This window comes from Nannobrachium achirus, assembly GCF_963921795.1.
Source record: "Nannobrachium achirus genome assembly, chromosome: 10".
Classification (NCBI taxonomy): Eukaryota; Metazoa; Chordata; class Actinopteri; order Myctophiformes; family Myctophidae; genus Nannobrachium; species Nannobrachium achirus.
The window spans coordinates 7,865,472-7,881,291 of NC_137819.1; the positions used below are offsets into that span (position 1 = coordinate 7,865,472).

General features: G+C 41.9%; 1 protein-coding gene across 1 annotated transcript in view; it reads left to right on the forward strand.

Annotated features, from left to right (window-relative positions):
• Positions 1 to 15,804, forward strand: part of LOC308292382 (poly [ADP-ribose] polymerase tankyrase-like) — a gene marked incomplete at both ends in the record, with an annotated part of 33,826 nt that extends 18,022 nt beyond the window's left edge. Inside the window, 18 exons of the mRNA XM_080734694.1 lie at positions 167 to 276; positions 878 to 969; positions 1,110 to 1,188; positions 1,705 to 1,876; positions 2,577 to 2,656; positions 3,083 to 3,228; positions 4,657 to 4,822; positions 5,332 to 5,551; positions 6,087 to 6,325; positions 6,835 to 7,054; positions 7,590 to 7,714; positions 10,262 to 10,450; positions 11,193 to 11,433; positions 11,978 to 12,060; positions 12,478 to 12,598; positions 13,912 to 14,009; positions 14,318 to 14,392; positions 15,757 to 15,804. Coding sequence (XP_080590820.1) covers positions 167 to 276; positions 878 to 969; positions 1,110 to 1,188; positions 1,705 to 1,876; positions 2,577 to 2,656; positions 3,083 to 3,228; positions 4,657 to 4,822; positions 5,332 to 5,551; positions 6,087 to 6,325; positions 6,835 to 7,054; positions 7,590 to 7,714; positions 10,262 to 10,450; positions 11,193 to 11,433; positions 11,978 to 12,060; positions 12,478 to 12,598; positions 13,912 to 14,009; positions 14,318 to 14,392; positions 15,757 to 15,804 — 2,504 coding nt within the window. The remainder of the gene's footprint in view (positions 1 to 166; positions 277 to 877; positions 970 to 1,109; positions 1,189 to 1,704; positions 1,877 to 2,576; positions 2,657 to 3,082; positions 3,229 to 4,656; positions 4,823 to 5,331; positions 5,552 to 6,086; positions 6,326 to 6,834; positions 7,055 to 7,589; positions 7,715 to 10,261; positions 10,451 to 11,192; positions 11,434 to 11,977; positions 12,061 to 12,477; positions 12,599 to 13,911; positions 14,010 to 14,317; positions 14,393 to 15,756) is intronic.
• Positions 15,805 to 15,820: the final 16 nt, after the last annotated feature.

The following is a 15,820-nucleotide window of genomic DNA, read 5'->3' on the forward strand; positions in this document are numbered from 1 at the left end:
CAAACGTAACCATGAGGTGTCGATGAAAGGACTTGAATCATACACAAATATACAGTGCTAATGGCATTAACTCAACAACGCACAGTGACTTAACTTTTTTAAACCATAATGGACGATGAAGCCCTATTCACCCTTTAATCATGCTCTTCTATCCCCTGACATGTAGATGAGTTCAAAGGTCACTCACTGCTCCAGGCAGCACGGGAGGCTGACATGGCGAAAGTGAAGAAGACCCTGGCTCTGGAGATAATCAGCTTCAACTATGAGACAGCTCTGGTAAGATGGTGGTCTGAAGCCACAACTGTTAACAGCTGGGATTTGTGGCAGTTTTTACACCTGGACTCTGCATGGGTCAAGCTGTCTATAAGGTGGTCGCTCTTGTCTGTGTCCAGAATAGGGCATTCACCGAATATTCAAATATCAAAGTCACTATTCAACGTTGTTCACCAAAGTCGAATATTCGCTTATTTGATTTTTTTTATTGTTTTCTCTTCAAAAAAGATATAGTTTATAAAGCTTGGCTAGATAGGAAGTCATAAGAATGAGTTATCAATGGTTCTCAAACCTTTTTAGGGTGTGTGTGTGTGTGTGTGTGTGTGTGTGTGTGTGTGTGTGTGTGTGTGTGTGTGTGTGTGTGTGTGTGTGTGCGTGTGCGTGCGTGTGCGCATTCACAAATAGTGATTTTTTTGTATATTTTAATATTCGACTTCGGTGAACAACGTCGAATAGTTACTTTGATATTCGAATATTTGGTGAATGCCCTAGTGTGTGTGTGTGTGAGAGAGAGAGAGAGAGATATCTGCTGTTGATCTGTGGAGCAAACCACATTTCCGAGGAAAGAAATGATATGTGATACAATGTTGTTGATGTATTGCAGCACTGTGCTGTAGCTTCCCCTCACCCCAAACGGAAACAAGTCACAGAGCTGCTTTTGCGTAAAGGTGCCAACATCAACGAGAAGAACAAAGAGTAAGACAGCTGCTATCCATCTACTTGAAATATGGGATTTTTGTTTTAAGACATTTTCTCAAAAGAACAAGACAAAAAAACAACACAATTAAATGTTTATTTTTGTATTCAATTTGTCTTTCCTTTTATTGTCTTGGTAGCTTCATGACTCCACTGCATGTTGCTGCAGAGCGGGCTCATAACGATATCTTGGAGGTCCTGCAGAAACATGGTGCTAAGGTAGGCTTCTGACGTTCATCTATGTAAAAACAAGGCCCCAAAGAGTCTTAGATTCATGCTTCAAAGATCTTAAAACGCCACAGACAGGTAAAATTTATTTGAATTTATTTGAGTATAGTATACTGGTAGTACTGCTCAAAGAAAGCTCAAGAAATAAAAGTAGTGAAAACAGCAGATCTACAAGCACACAACGCCTCGCAGTGCGAGGTGTTGTGTGCTTGTAGATCGGCTGTTTTCACTAGTTGAAATCATTTTTAAAGTGGTTTTGGACATACAAGGTTTCCACCCGACAATGACGAAATATAACTCATGTAATTGGCCCACTGGCTTGTCACTTGTCATGATCTGAAATGGCAAATCTTTGAGTAGCAGCAGCGCTATAGAGAGAGATCTCTCTCTATAGCGCGCAATGAGGGCCTCTACAGCTCTTTTTCCCGGACTGAATCAGGGGCCCAGCATGTCCCTGCTGGATGGCTATAGTTTTGCCTGGCCTGATGTGGTCTCTCCGTCCTCCAGGTGAATGCAGTGGACACGTTGGGTCAGACAGCGCTCCACAGGGCAGCTCTGGCGGGCCACATCCAGACCTGTCGTCTGCTGCTGAGCTACGGGGCCGACCCCTCCATTGTGTCCCTGCAGGGCTTCACCGCAGCGCAGATGGGCAACGAGGCCGTGCAACAGATCCTCAATGGTAACCATGGCAACTGGGCTTTGAGCCTCTCTGGCTCCAAGTTAAATGCATGACATCATTCGGTTGTTTTACGACATTTTGATTAGAATGGAATCTTATTAAAAGATTAATGTAACGTTTAGGTTTTCATTATGGAAATTGTGACCGGCCTAAATATGTAATGGAATAGTCAAGGACTATGGTTACCCTGTACTAGGGCATTAACGAAAAAGTTGACAAGTCGACTTCATTACACAAGTCGACTCCCACCAGAGAAAGTCGAAGTAAAAAAAAAAATATATATATATATATATATATATATATATATATATATATATATATATACTGTATATACTTTCTATTGTGAAAATAGCAGATCTACATGCTCACAAGATGTAGATCGGCTATTTTCACAATTTCTGCCTCTATATATTTGACAGTTTGGACAATTTTAGAGGTATTAAAAATCCTTAAATTGTCACTTTAGAAATGTGCAGATACCCTTTATACACTTAAACTTTATGTTGGTTTGTTTAGAGTTTAGAGAGAAAACAATGTTGCACATAAAGTCAATCATCTGGGGACCCCCCAAAATCATTGGGGGGGTTGTGTGTGATGTGATGACGTCATCAACTTTTTACTGAGTCGAGTCAACTTGCAAGTCGTTAATGCCCTACCCTGTACTTACTCTTTCTTCTTTTATTTCTCCCTGCTTGCTTAGAAAATGTCCCCACACGTAACTCCGATGTGGACTACCGATTCTTGGAAGCAGCCAAAGCTGGTGATCTGGACACAGTACAGGTAAGACTCGCAAAACCTTTTCACCCCTGCCCCGTTTGTATGCCTGTTCAATATTTACAATCGATATCGGAATGCATTTGTTTGTCTCAAACCTTTGTCTATTTTGTCTCATATCTCATATGCCCTTTGTCTTCTAGCCTTCTCTGTAACACCTGTCTCTGATATTGTAATGTTCTGTCATGAACTCATGATCATTGTAAGACTACAAGAATATTGTACTATGTCTGAGCCTTGCTATTCTTAACCATTAGTCACTTGTAATGTAAGTATTGCAGAAACAAATGCTTTTTCTACAACAGATCTATTTGTGAGGCATTCTGGATAACTAAGCAAATCTGATAAAACTTTAGACTGTAATGTTATACAACCTTTTAAGTCATGCTTGCAGTTAACTAACGTTTTCCACATTGTCTCAATCTGCGGCAGCAACTGTGCACGCCTCAGAATGTGAACTGCCGGGACCTGGAGGTGCGCCACTCCACCCCGCTGCACTTTGCGGCAGGCTATAACCGCGTGGCTGTGGTGGAATACCTGCTGCACCATGGGGCCGACGTCCACGCTAAAGACAAGGGGTGAGTTCATCTGAACTGCCGGCCCTGCATAATATGTGTGTTGGTATGATTGTTTTTAACCCATTTAGGCCTAGAATTATTGAATGCTTTAGCTATTGAAAAATGGCAGATATACAAGCTCACAGCGTGAAAATGTGTGCAAATCTTTGAATACATGTATTTTCAAAGAGAACGTTTGTAACTCAAATTTTGCTTCTGGGTGGTCCCTGGAACTAAATATTTTGAGATGCGGTTCCGTGGCCAAATAAATATCATTTTGGGGGTCCTACACATGAAAAAGTTTTTGACGATGGCTGGCCAGATTGCTGACATAGAAACATAGGTTTTTCCAAAAAACCTTAGAAGGATTCAAAAGACACATAGAATCGGGTCAAAATTCTAATTTTCACGATTTTTCAAAAATAGCAGATCTACAAGCTCGCAGACGCGCTGTGAGCTTGTATATCTGCTAATTTTCAATAGTTAAAGCATAAAATAATGATACACATTAACACATTCCCCGCCATTTAACAATACCTTCGTACTCTATGGTGCCTCTGGTCTCTATAGACTTCCATGTAATTCATAGTGCACGGATCATGCACACCCATGCCTAGATAATGCACCACGTGTGTCCACATTGCTCACAGCTTTCAAACAAAAAAATCCGAATGGAAATCCGTTCAGGCATTCATCATGAGATACAAGCCATTATGTTTTCCTAAAATGTAAACAAAGATGGCTGCCATGTTTGATAGATGGGGTTGCTATGGGGGTTAAACATGCAATTTCGCGATTTCTATCATGCCTACTAAATTTTTTGGGGTCCAATTTTTTTTTTGAAAAAAAACATTTTTGATTTTTTGTTTTTTTTGTTTGTTTTTTTTCAAAATGGCGGAAATTCTCGGGACTATCGGGCCTGGCAGGGAAAGACATTAAAATAATCTCGGGACTATCGGGCCTGGCATGCAATGAGTTAATGTGTACCCGTTCTGAATGGGTTAATAAAAAGAAATTATGAATGATACCTGATGATGGTCAGTTGGGTTCATCAGTGTTGTAAATACAAATTAGCAACCATCCTGACATGTATACAATTCAGGCTTAAATGAAATACAACAATAAAGAAAACGTATAATGCGGTTTTGTAGTCAAGACAGTGGTGAACATAAGATTCTCCGGCCTGGCAGAGATTAAAATAAAACGATAAAGGAAATACCTCACCAAATCATAACTATACATACTGTAGGCATTCTACCAGTGGCAGTGCCTAACCTGAACCGGCTGCATGCTCAATGGATTAATATCCACTACCTTAATCTAACTGTGTGTGTGTGTGTGTGTGTGTGTGTGTGTGTGTGTGTGTGTGTGTGTGTGTGTGTGTGTGTGTGTGTGTGTGTGTGTGTGTGTGTGTGTGTGTGTGTGTGTGTGTGTGTTTTCTTCCCCCAGAGGGCTGGTGCCTCTACATAATGCCTGTTCTTATGGCCCCTACGAGGTGGCAGAGCTGCTGGTCAGACACGGAGCCTCAGTCAACGTAGCTGACCTGTGGAAATTCACCCCCCTTCATGAAGCTGCGGCCAAAGGCAAATATGAGATTTGCAAACTGCTGCTGAAGGTGAGTTTTACGGTGATCTCACTGATATGCAGTACTGTGTATGTAAACCAAAACACAGGACATAATCTGTAATAATTAACACAACCCAACAAGAGCTATGTAGGTTCTGCTAACTCTCAGGGATATATTTTCCTTTACTGAAGACAGAAAACTGTTGATTTCGTCGACTAAAACTATGACGAAAAATTTGTCGACAGTTTTTTCCACTGTCAAAAACGAAATAAAAACTAAGCTGTGATGACTAAAACTAAGACTAAATATATTGATGTAAAATCAAGTGTAAAATCAGTCATTACGATGCCATCAAGGCCTGCCAAAATACATTTCAGTTGACTAAATCAACTGTAGATCGCCTAAAATCTTATGATATTTAGTCGACTAAAATTAAAACATTTCAGGTGACTAAATTATGACTAAAACTAAATGACATTTTATTCAAAAGACTATGACTAAAATTAAATCAAAATGTGCTGTCAAAAACAACACTGATGTCTTTTTTTATTCCACAGCATGGAGCAGACCCCACTAAGAAGAACTGTGATGGGAACATGCCTCTGGACATGGTGAAGGACGGAGACACGGACATCCAGGACCTGCTGAGAGGGGACGCTGCCCTGCTGGACGCTGCAAAGAAAGGCTGCCTGGCCCGCGTCCAGAAGCTCTGCTCCCCAGAGAACATCAACTGCCGAGACACCCAGGGACGCAACTCCACACCACTACATCTAGCAGGTAACAGTAGGGCATTCGCGAATAGTGATTTTTAGTATTCTAATTATTCGACCTCAAAGTATAGTCGAATATTCGACAGGACTGGCCAAACTGTCAAATATTAAGTAAGCAAGAGGCGAACATTGTGAAAATGCGAGGCGTTTTGAGCATGTAGATCTGCTATTTTCACAATATTTATCTGTGGAACCGAGTCACATTAAATAATACCTACAATTCCAAGTGCTTGTCAGGATGGGGGTCCCCAGTTCAAATATGTTTATTTTGGGGATCACGGGCTAATACAGGTACAAGCACAAAATGTTAGGTGGCCAACTCAACAAAACAATATGACCCAAAAGGATTATTATACTGGATGTAATGTAACGTTTATAAAAAAAAATACATAAGTGTAGATTAGTTAAAGTACAGGTAGAAAGGGAGGTATGATAAACCACAGGTATATCTTTAGCAGCAGTATCCGTGTCTATTTAACGTATCATTGTCGCCAACAGTTGCAGTAAAAATAAATGTTGCTATATTATATTGTCCTCTTCAGCTGACTACAACAACCTGGAGGTGGCCGAGTATCTGCTGGAACATGGAGCTGATGTAAACGCCCAAGACAAAGGAGGCCTCATCCCTCTTCACAACGCAGCCTCCTATGGGGTCAGTCACAACAAAATATTAATGGTCAGACACGGAGCCTCAGTCAACGTAGCTGACCTGTGGAAATTCACCCCCCTTCATGAAGCTGCGGCCAAAGGCAAATATGAGATTTGCAAACTGCTGCTGAAGGTGAGTTTTACGGTGATCTCACTGATATGCAGTACTGTGTATGTAAACCAAAACACAGGACATAATCTGTAATAATTAACACAACCCAACAAGAGCTATGTAGGTTCTGCTAACTCTCAGGGATATATTTTCCTTTACTGAAGACAGAAAACTGTTGATTTCGTCGACTAAAACTATGACGAAAAATTTGTCGACAGTTTTTTCCACTGTCAAAAACGAAATAAAAACTAAGCTGTGATGACTAAAACTAAGACTAAATATATTGATGTAAAATCAAGTGTAAAATCAGTCATTACGATGCCATCAAGGCCTGCCAAAATACATTTCAGTTGACTAAATCAACTGTAGATCGCCTAAAATCTTATGATATTTAGTCGACTAAAATTAAAACATTTCAGGTGACTAAATTATGACTAAAACTAAATGACATTTTATTCAAAAGACTATGACTAAAATTAAATCAAAATGTGCTGTCAAAAACAACACTGATGTCTTTTTTTATTCCACAGCATGGAGCAGACCCCACTAAGAAGAACTGTGATGGGAACATGCCTCTGGACATGGTGAAGGACGGAGACACGGACATCCAGGACCTGCTGAGAGGGGACGCTGCCCTGCTGGACGCTGCAAAGAAAGGCTGCCTGGCCCGCGTCCAGAAGCTCTGCTCCCCAGAGAACATCAACTGCCGAGACACCCAGGGACGCAACTCCACACCACTACATCTAGCAGGTAACAGTAGGGCATTCGCGAATAGTGATTTTTAGTATTCGAATTATTCAACCTCAAAGTATAGTCGAATATTCGACAGGACTGGCCAAACTGTCAAATATTAAGTAAGCAAGAGGCGAACATTGTGAAAATGCGAGGCGTTTTGAGCATGTAGATCTGCTATTTTCACAATATTTATCTGTGGAACCGAGTCACATTAAATAATACCTACAATTCCAAGTGCTTGTCAGGATGGGGGTCCCCAGTTCAAATATGTTTATTTTGGGGATCACGGGCTAATACAGGTACAAGCACAAAATGTTAGGTGGCCAACTCAACAAAACAATATGACCCAAAAGGATTATTATACTGGATGTAATGTAACGTTTATAAAAAAAAATACATAAGTGTAGATTAGTTAAAGTACAGGTAGAAAGGGAGGTATGATAAACCACAGGTATATCTTTAGCAGCAGTATCCGTGTCTATTTAACGTATCATTGTCACCAACAGTTGCAGTAAAAATAAATGTTGCTATATTATATTGTCCTCTTCAGCTGACTACAACAACCTGGAGGTGGCCGAGTATCTGCTGGAACATGGAGCTGATGTAAACGCCCAAGACAAAGGAGGCCTCATCCCTCTTCACAACGCAGCCTCCTATGGGGTCAGTCACAACAAAATATTAATAGTTTAAAAAGGAAAGTCCACAGAACAGCTTTGCTCCGAAAAGGTACATCACGGGTACAGGTACTGTCTTTTTCGGCCACAGGTCCTCAGGTGAACTCTATAGTAATTACAAAATACAGGGTTCCCACGGTCATGAAATTCCTGGAAATATTTTGAAATTAGAAAAATATTTTTCCAGTTCTGGAAAAGTTTTGGAATTGATCAAGGATCCTGGAAGGTCCTGGAAAAAATAGCTATGCATTGTCTTTGGTTTAGGGATGGGCCGAAAGCAAAATTCTTGGCCGAAACCGAATACCGAATACTGGAAACATTCCACCGAATACCGAATACCGAATAGCCGAATAATACATGTATATAATTTATTTTGTATAATAAATGTTTGTACCATTGCTGTACCTTTGTTGTAAAGCTACCTGATTATGGCAAACCCTAACTTAAATAATAATCACCATATGGTTCCATAAAACATTTATTTCTCACTTTTGAATGCACACATAACAAAATAAAATATTTTCTCTTTGCAATGTTAGCATAAAACAAAGTCAAAATAGTGCAACTATTTCTGTAGTATCCTACAGAGATAAAAGTGCATCAGAACAAGGTGCTTAAAACTGCAGAATGATCTAGGCCTACAACAAAATATTATTGTAAACACAAGGGCTGTAACAGCCAGGCCTTCAACAACAAATGCACATACTGTATGTTGCAAAATGATCTAGGGCCCAGGGGTCCTCAAATACAAATCTTGAAGGTCCAGAAATATTTTTTTGAAACAGGTCCAGGTCCGAAAAAAAGGCGAAGGCGAAATAAGGCGGATACATTTATACAGTATGTACTGTATGTATGTATGTTTATTATAATCATTAGAATTGTTTATTTTAATTATTATTATTATTATTTGGAACTTTGGAAATCTCAGTTGGAACTGTTACCCCTGCTACCTGATGCTGGATAAGCGGTTGAAGATGGATGGATGGATGAATGGATAATTATTTATGCATGCAAAACACTGGCTTATAGTTTAATTATTGGAAACTAAAGAGCATAAATGCAATATTAGGCTTGTCGTTCAGAATGGAAAATAAAGTGGAACTTAGCGTGAGGGGGAGAGGATTACTTGACATTCAGTTAGTTGACACACGTACTGCACAAGCCAGACTGACTGTGCTGATTGACTATGTCAAATGACCAGTCAAATCAGGGTCAACGAGTCATAGTTATTAACCTAACACAGCCTAGGATAGCTCGCAATAATATGCGACGACACATCACATTGTTAAAGACGCATGATCACGCATCGCGAGTTTCGCGACCATTTCTCGTCTAATGCAAGCAGTTGGAGCCTTACATCGTGGATATTAATGTGTTGCTGTTGTCCTCTCCAATTGAACAGCCAAAGGTAGAAGATCTCTAAGTTATTAATCCAGTGGGAGCAATGGTTTCCAAGAGGTTTTAGCAACTTTTTTAAGGCAGCGAGCGGCATGAGTGTGTGGAGAGGGGAGGGGGGGGAGCAGCATGGAGAGCAGACTGCGTCGGAGACTCGGAGGGAAGGAAAACCTTTGATCTACAAGCCCACAGCACGTTGCACCCGCGACGCTTTGTGGGCTTGCAAATTGGCGTAGGGGTGTGTCTTGTGAGCCTGTGTATGTGTTTGAGCGAATGAGCACAATCAGCATACACACCCACGCACACACACACAAACACACATCACACACAGTCAGTCCGATCGTCAGATACAACTGTGCGGAGATTTCTCAGAAATGTGCCGCGGTCCGGACATGGACTGCGGTCCGCCTATTGAGGACCCCTGACCCTGTCCTTCACTCTATTCGGTGCTCAACTATTCGGTTTTAAAAGCTATCCAGCCGAAAACCGAAAATGCATTTTTAGCCATTTTCGGCCGAAAATATTCGGTGCCGAATATTCGGCCTCATCCCTACTTTGGTTATTGATTTTGTTAATACCTCTGAAATGACAAATTAAACATTGGCCAAATTGTCAAATATTAGAGGCAGAAATTGTGAAAATAGCCGATCTACATGCTCACAACGCCTCGTGTTATACAAAATTCCTCTACTCTTAGTGTTCGTCAGGGTGCCGGGTCCCCAGTTCAAATATGATTATTTCAGGGGACACAGCCTGAAAAGGTTGAGAACCACTGGCATACACTACCTGTCTTTGGGCATTGCGCATAGGAGTAAGCGACCTGTTATTGAGCTGAATTATTGTTATATAGTCCTGGAAATTGGGTTAAATATTCTGGAAACGTTTTGGAAAATAATTGGTCAAAATGTGTGGGAACCCTTAAGTACAAAATATTTTCCGGAGCAAAGCTATCGTGCAGACTTTTCTTGTTTTAAGCAGTTCCTTATCATGTGAGACAACTTGATGTGCAACATTACCACCATCAATTTCCTCACCAATTACAATACATTTTGGCATGGCGTTAAAACCATACCCAGTTGCAATTATGACATATTAACCAAAATACATCACCATTTTGCGTGTGTGTAATATTTCCTCATCCATCTCTCCACAGCACGTTGACATAGCAGCTCTGCTGATCAAGTACAACACGTGTGTGAATGCCACAGACAAATGGGCATTCACGCCCCTCCACGAGGCAGCACAGAAGGGTCGTACCCAGCTCTGTGCTCTGCTGCTGGCCCACGGTGCCGACCCAACCATGAAGAACCAGGAAGGGCAGACTGCGTTGGACCTCGCCACGGTAAGGCCACCAGGGCTCCACGTTGACATGAAGCAGCCTGCCATGAAATTGATTATTTATTTTTTTACCTGGGAAAGGTCTTTGAATTTGGATTTCCCCAAAAGTGATCGAGTTAGTAAAGGGCTACAAAAGATGTAAGATATTCTATATTGCTTTGACATCACAGGTTTGATTCTGACTGTTTGCTGGCGTTTGTATGCCCCACTTCCCTTCAATACTGCCATACGGGAGTCGCTCTCCATTCCGACATGTCGCCACTCCGAAATTGACTTTTTATTGTCGGAGTGGCGACACTCCCATAGGGGTTAAGTTTAGGGTTAAGGTCTTTGCACACTGCTGCGTTTTTCGGGCCGAATATCAGAGTGAATTTCGGATTGCGTGAATAAAAAAAATCAACCTCACGTTATGTCAATCACGTTTGCACACTGCCGCCCGTTTCGTATTTATTTTCGGACCAGGGTTGATTTTTTTCGATTTTCGCAGCTGTTGCACTGAGTCCCTTGCTCTCTATCTCTTTCCTCTCTCTCTCCCTGGCTTTTGGATTTTGGATTTCCAAAACGCAACGAAAACACGCAGTGCAGTGTGCAACCACCTTTAGGGTTAGAGATTGGGTTAGTGTCTGAATGGAGACATGTCGGAGTGGCGGGGTGTAACCCTGCCATACTTCCTAAGTAAATGATGAATCAAAAACTGACTAAATAATAGTTTGTCCTTTGTCCATCTCTCCATGGTCACTGTGTAGGCCGATGACATCCGCGCCCTGCTAATGGATGCCATGCCCCCTGACGCCCTCCCCAGCTGCTTTAAGCCCCAGGCCACGGTGGTCAGCGCCTCGGTCATCTCCCCGGCCTCCACACTCTCCTGCCTGTCGGCCGCCAGCAGCATAGACAACCTGTCAGGCCCGCTCAACGAGCTGGCCGCCGCCGCCGGGGCCTCCGGAGTCGCAGACGGAGCCACAGGAACGGACAGGAAGGAAGGGGAGAGTAAGTTGGATTGTGGTGTTATTGGGAGGCTCATTGTTAAACGATTACTATAACGATAACTATAACATGGTTCTATTGTGAAAATAGCAGATCTACATGCTCACAACGCCTCGCAACGCGAGGCGTTGTGAGCATGTAGATCGGCTATTTTCACAATTTCTGCCTCGTAATATTGGACAATTTGGCCAATGTTTAATTTGTCATTTTAGAGGTATTAAAACGTCTTTAAATTGTCACTGTAGAACTGTGCAGACACATTCTATACACCTAAACTTCATGTTGGTTTGATTACTGTTGAGTGAGAAAACAATGTTGCACATTAAGCTGATCACCTGGGGACCCCTCAAAATAATTTGGGGACCCCCCCCCCCCCTGGGGGTCCCGACCCACAGGTTGAGAACCACTGGTTTAGGTGTCATAGCTTTGACCCTTCAAAGGACCTGATTAAGGAGTTTATGTGATAATTAGTGTTGGTTGAGTTCGGTGTCCTGGTACTGATTTACGGTATCTTTTAACACTTTGTGCTTTCTTTCTGTTGTTTTAGTGGCAATGCTGGACATGAACATCAGTCAGTTCTTGAAGAGCCTGGGCCTGGAGCACCTCAGGGACATCTTTGAGAGGGAACAGGTGCGAACCAAACACACCTCATCTGTACCTACATCGACCTAACACAGAATACTTCAATACTGTAACAACTGCTTTAGTCACAATATAAGAAATCTAAATTCGAACTTCAGCACTGACACCAATATCCACAAATTCACAAACTCCCATATATTCCCTGATTTCATCAATATAAGGTCATAGTTACCAATATAATCCGGAAAATGAGTACAACGGGTTTTGCACAACTGAAGGAGAACAAATTCTGACATGCATCGCACTTGTAGTTCAAGTGCGATGCATGTCAACAGTAATCATCAATATACAGCTTTTGTTTAAATGATCCAAATAATATTTTAGATCCCATTCCCGTTTCCATGCTAACTATACTCTAGTGTTGTGCTGCTTGTCAACACGTTAAGTCAACTTATTTTGTTACAGATCACTCTGGATGTGCTGGTTGACATGGGTCACGAGGAGCTCAAGGAGATCGGGATTAATGCCTATGGCCACCGTCACAAACTCATTAAAGGCGTAGAGAGACTGCTGGGCGGTCAACAAGGTAAAGAAAGCCTCTGTGGACACCTCGACCTGGCTACTGTCACACAATACGGAGACTGACCTCTTTTTAAAATATACTGACAGGTTTCTAAGCATGCATGCTGTTTTACAGTAGAATGTTGGTTCACATTCATGCAGTCACATACTGTAGTAGGCTAAATCTCGATATTCCGTTGGCCTGAAAATCCGACGGCACGGATATCCGAAACCGATGTCCCAGAGAGAGAGAGAGAGGGGTCCGGTCCCCCCCTCATGCGCAGATTTTGGCATGATTAAAATAACTAATTAATTAGCCAAAAAGCCAGCAAATAGCCAGATCTGAGCACATATCAATATATAAGGCCAAATCTAAGAGTATAAAAGCGATTTGAGATGTTTATCCACGAGTTTCCAACGCCCCATAGTGCATTGCGCAGACGCTGTACCGAGCTTCCGGCGCCGCAGCCGAGTGTGATTTACAAGCTCACAACAGGCTGCATCTGCGACACGACGTGAGCTTGTATGTCTGCTGTTAAACCGGAAGTGTGGTGCAAACGGGTCCAAATAATCTCCAGGAAACTCCCGCGGAAACAGGTGGATAGATTAGAATCTTTACACACCTGCTGCCAAATAAGTAATGATATAATTCCTGTTCACTGCGAAAATATGTAGGTCATTTCAATTTGGCCTGTGCTATCTTATTGTCCTCACCTCAAAATAAACGCTGGTTTATTTCTTCAAATTGACTGGATCCGACCTGGATCACAAGAGGTAACATCCAGGTCTTTATCCATCACGATGCTTTCACATCAAACAACAAACAAAGTAATCACTCAAAACTATATGTGACCAAGTTTAACATGATCTTTATGAAGAAAGTAGAGACAGACAGTGCACTGAGACCTTTTTGCTTTTGGACAGATGCAACCACCTCTCAAGCGTGCGCTCTCTCCCTCTCTCTTTTTGATTTTTGAGAGAGAGAGCGCGACACACACACACACACACACACACACACACACACACACACACACACACACACACACGTGTGTGTGCGAGCGTCGGCATCCTCAGTCTAACAGCCGCCTCTCCTCCTAGTTGAACAGCCTTTCGGGCTTTAAGTCTCTCGGACTTTAACGCCATCGGAAAATCACCACGTGCCCACTGTAGTCACCTAGAGCTGTCTCGTAAAACTAGAACATATTCTCAGCTCCACTGTAGCATCTCGAGGCCAAATGCAATCTGTCCTCCGTCGGGGGGAAAGTGCATTCACTTGATTTCTTTATTATTAATTTACCACAAATGCACCCTTTGAATGTACCTGTGTTTTCCCCTCAGGTGCCAACCCATACCTGACATTCCATTGTGCCAGCCAGGGCACAATCCTCATCGACCTTGCCACTGACGATAAGGAGTGCCAATCTGTCGAAGAGGAGGTTAGTGGAGTTTAGTGTCGCCGTGAGCTTTTGTAATAGACCACAATCAACACAAATATTTGTTTTAATCTACACGCCATAATACATATTACACACTTTTTTAACCATATAACCAGCCACATTCTTATGATGAAATATACCCCATGGTCATGATGCTATCAAACTCATACAGTGGAGTGATTTGCCAGCCACAACATTTTACCATTGCTTGACAGACTGGTTGCTGGTGTTAATCTTGCACCCTCTGATCACTTGTGCTTCATGTTTGGAGGTGATAAAACATGTTTTGTGTTGCCTTTGTTCCCCAGATGCAGAGCACTATCCGTGAGCACAGGGACGGAGGCAACGCTGGAGGAGTGTTCAGCAGATACAACATCATTAAGGTCTGAACCAGCACTGGGTTCACATCCCACGCATTCTGGAAAACATGTTTTATGCACAGGGTTCCCACGGTCATGAAATTCCTGGAAATATTTTGAAATTAGAAAAATAATTTTCCAGTACTCGAAAAGTTTTGGATTTGATCAAGGGTCCTGGAAAAAAATAGCTATGCATTGTCTTTGGTTATTGATTTTGTTAATACCTCTGAAATGACAAATTAAACATTGGCCAAATTGTCAAATATTAGAGGCAGAAATTGTTAAAATAGCCAATCTACATGCTCACAACGCCTCGCAACGCGAGGCGTTGTGAGCATGTAGATCTGCTATTTTCACAATCTAAACGTGTTATACAAAATTCCTCAACTCTTAGTGCTCTTCAGGGTGGAGGGGTCCCCAGTTAAAATATGATTATTTCGGGGGTCACAGCCTGAAAAGGTTGAGAACCACTGGCATACACTACCTGTCTTTGGGCATTGCGCATAGGAGTAAGCGACCTGTTATTGAGCTGAATTATTGTTATATAGTCCTGGAAATTGGGTTAAATATTCTGGAAAAGTTTTGTAAATTATTTGGTAAAAATGTGTGGGAACCCTGTATGCAGTTAATATACCTATTATGTTGTTGCTTTGGAAAATCTTTTATGTGTATAACAAGATTGTTGTTGAATAACTGAGTGGAGAATAATAACGAAGGCATTTATTTTCTCTGCACGAGACATTTAAGCCAGGGGTCTTCAACGTGTTCAGGCCAAGGACCCCTTAGCTGAGGGAGAGATGAAGCAGGGACCCCCGGCCCCCTCTACATATTGTATAAATGGGTGGTGGAGATTTTCATCGATTTCATAGATGGATTCATAGACTTGTTTGACAGCACTGTCATCAGTCTGTTGGATTCATGTTAATGTGTATTTTCAGATATTTAACCACTTAAATCGTCAATATGTTGTAAACTTGACCTTTCACCATGTACTTGGTCTGCTGTTTTTACTTCTACACCAAACCTATTTGCCGAAAATAGCCGATCTACAAGCTCTCAACGCCAGATCTGCAATTTTTGGCTAAAGTTCTCCTCGGAATAGGGATGCGAGGGTTCACGTTGTTAATTTAAAAGAAGTATCCTATCACACAAAGATTTGGCGGCCCCCCTGTTGTGATGAATCGCTCATTGATGCAGCAGACTAACGTAACCACCTTTTAGAACTGCATGAATGTGAAAATTGGACAAATCCTAAAACCTAATCATAATGTTACATATCGTGCCTGATTGTTTAGAGAACAGTGCTAGCTTGGGAGGGCTTTTCACTGTCACATGTTGTCTTTTTTCATTGTGTGGTTGAAAGTCCCTCTGTGATCCATGTTGTATAGATGCTGAACGAGATGAACCTGCAGCAGACCATCATCCACCAGGGTTAGAGTTTTAGAGCAGTAA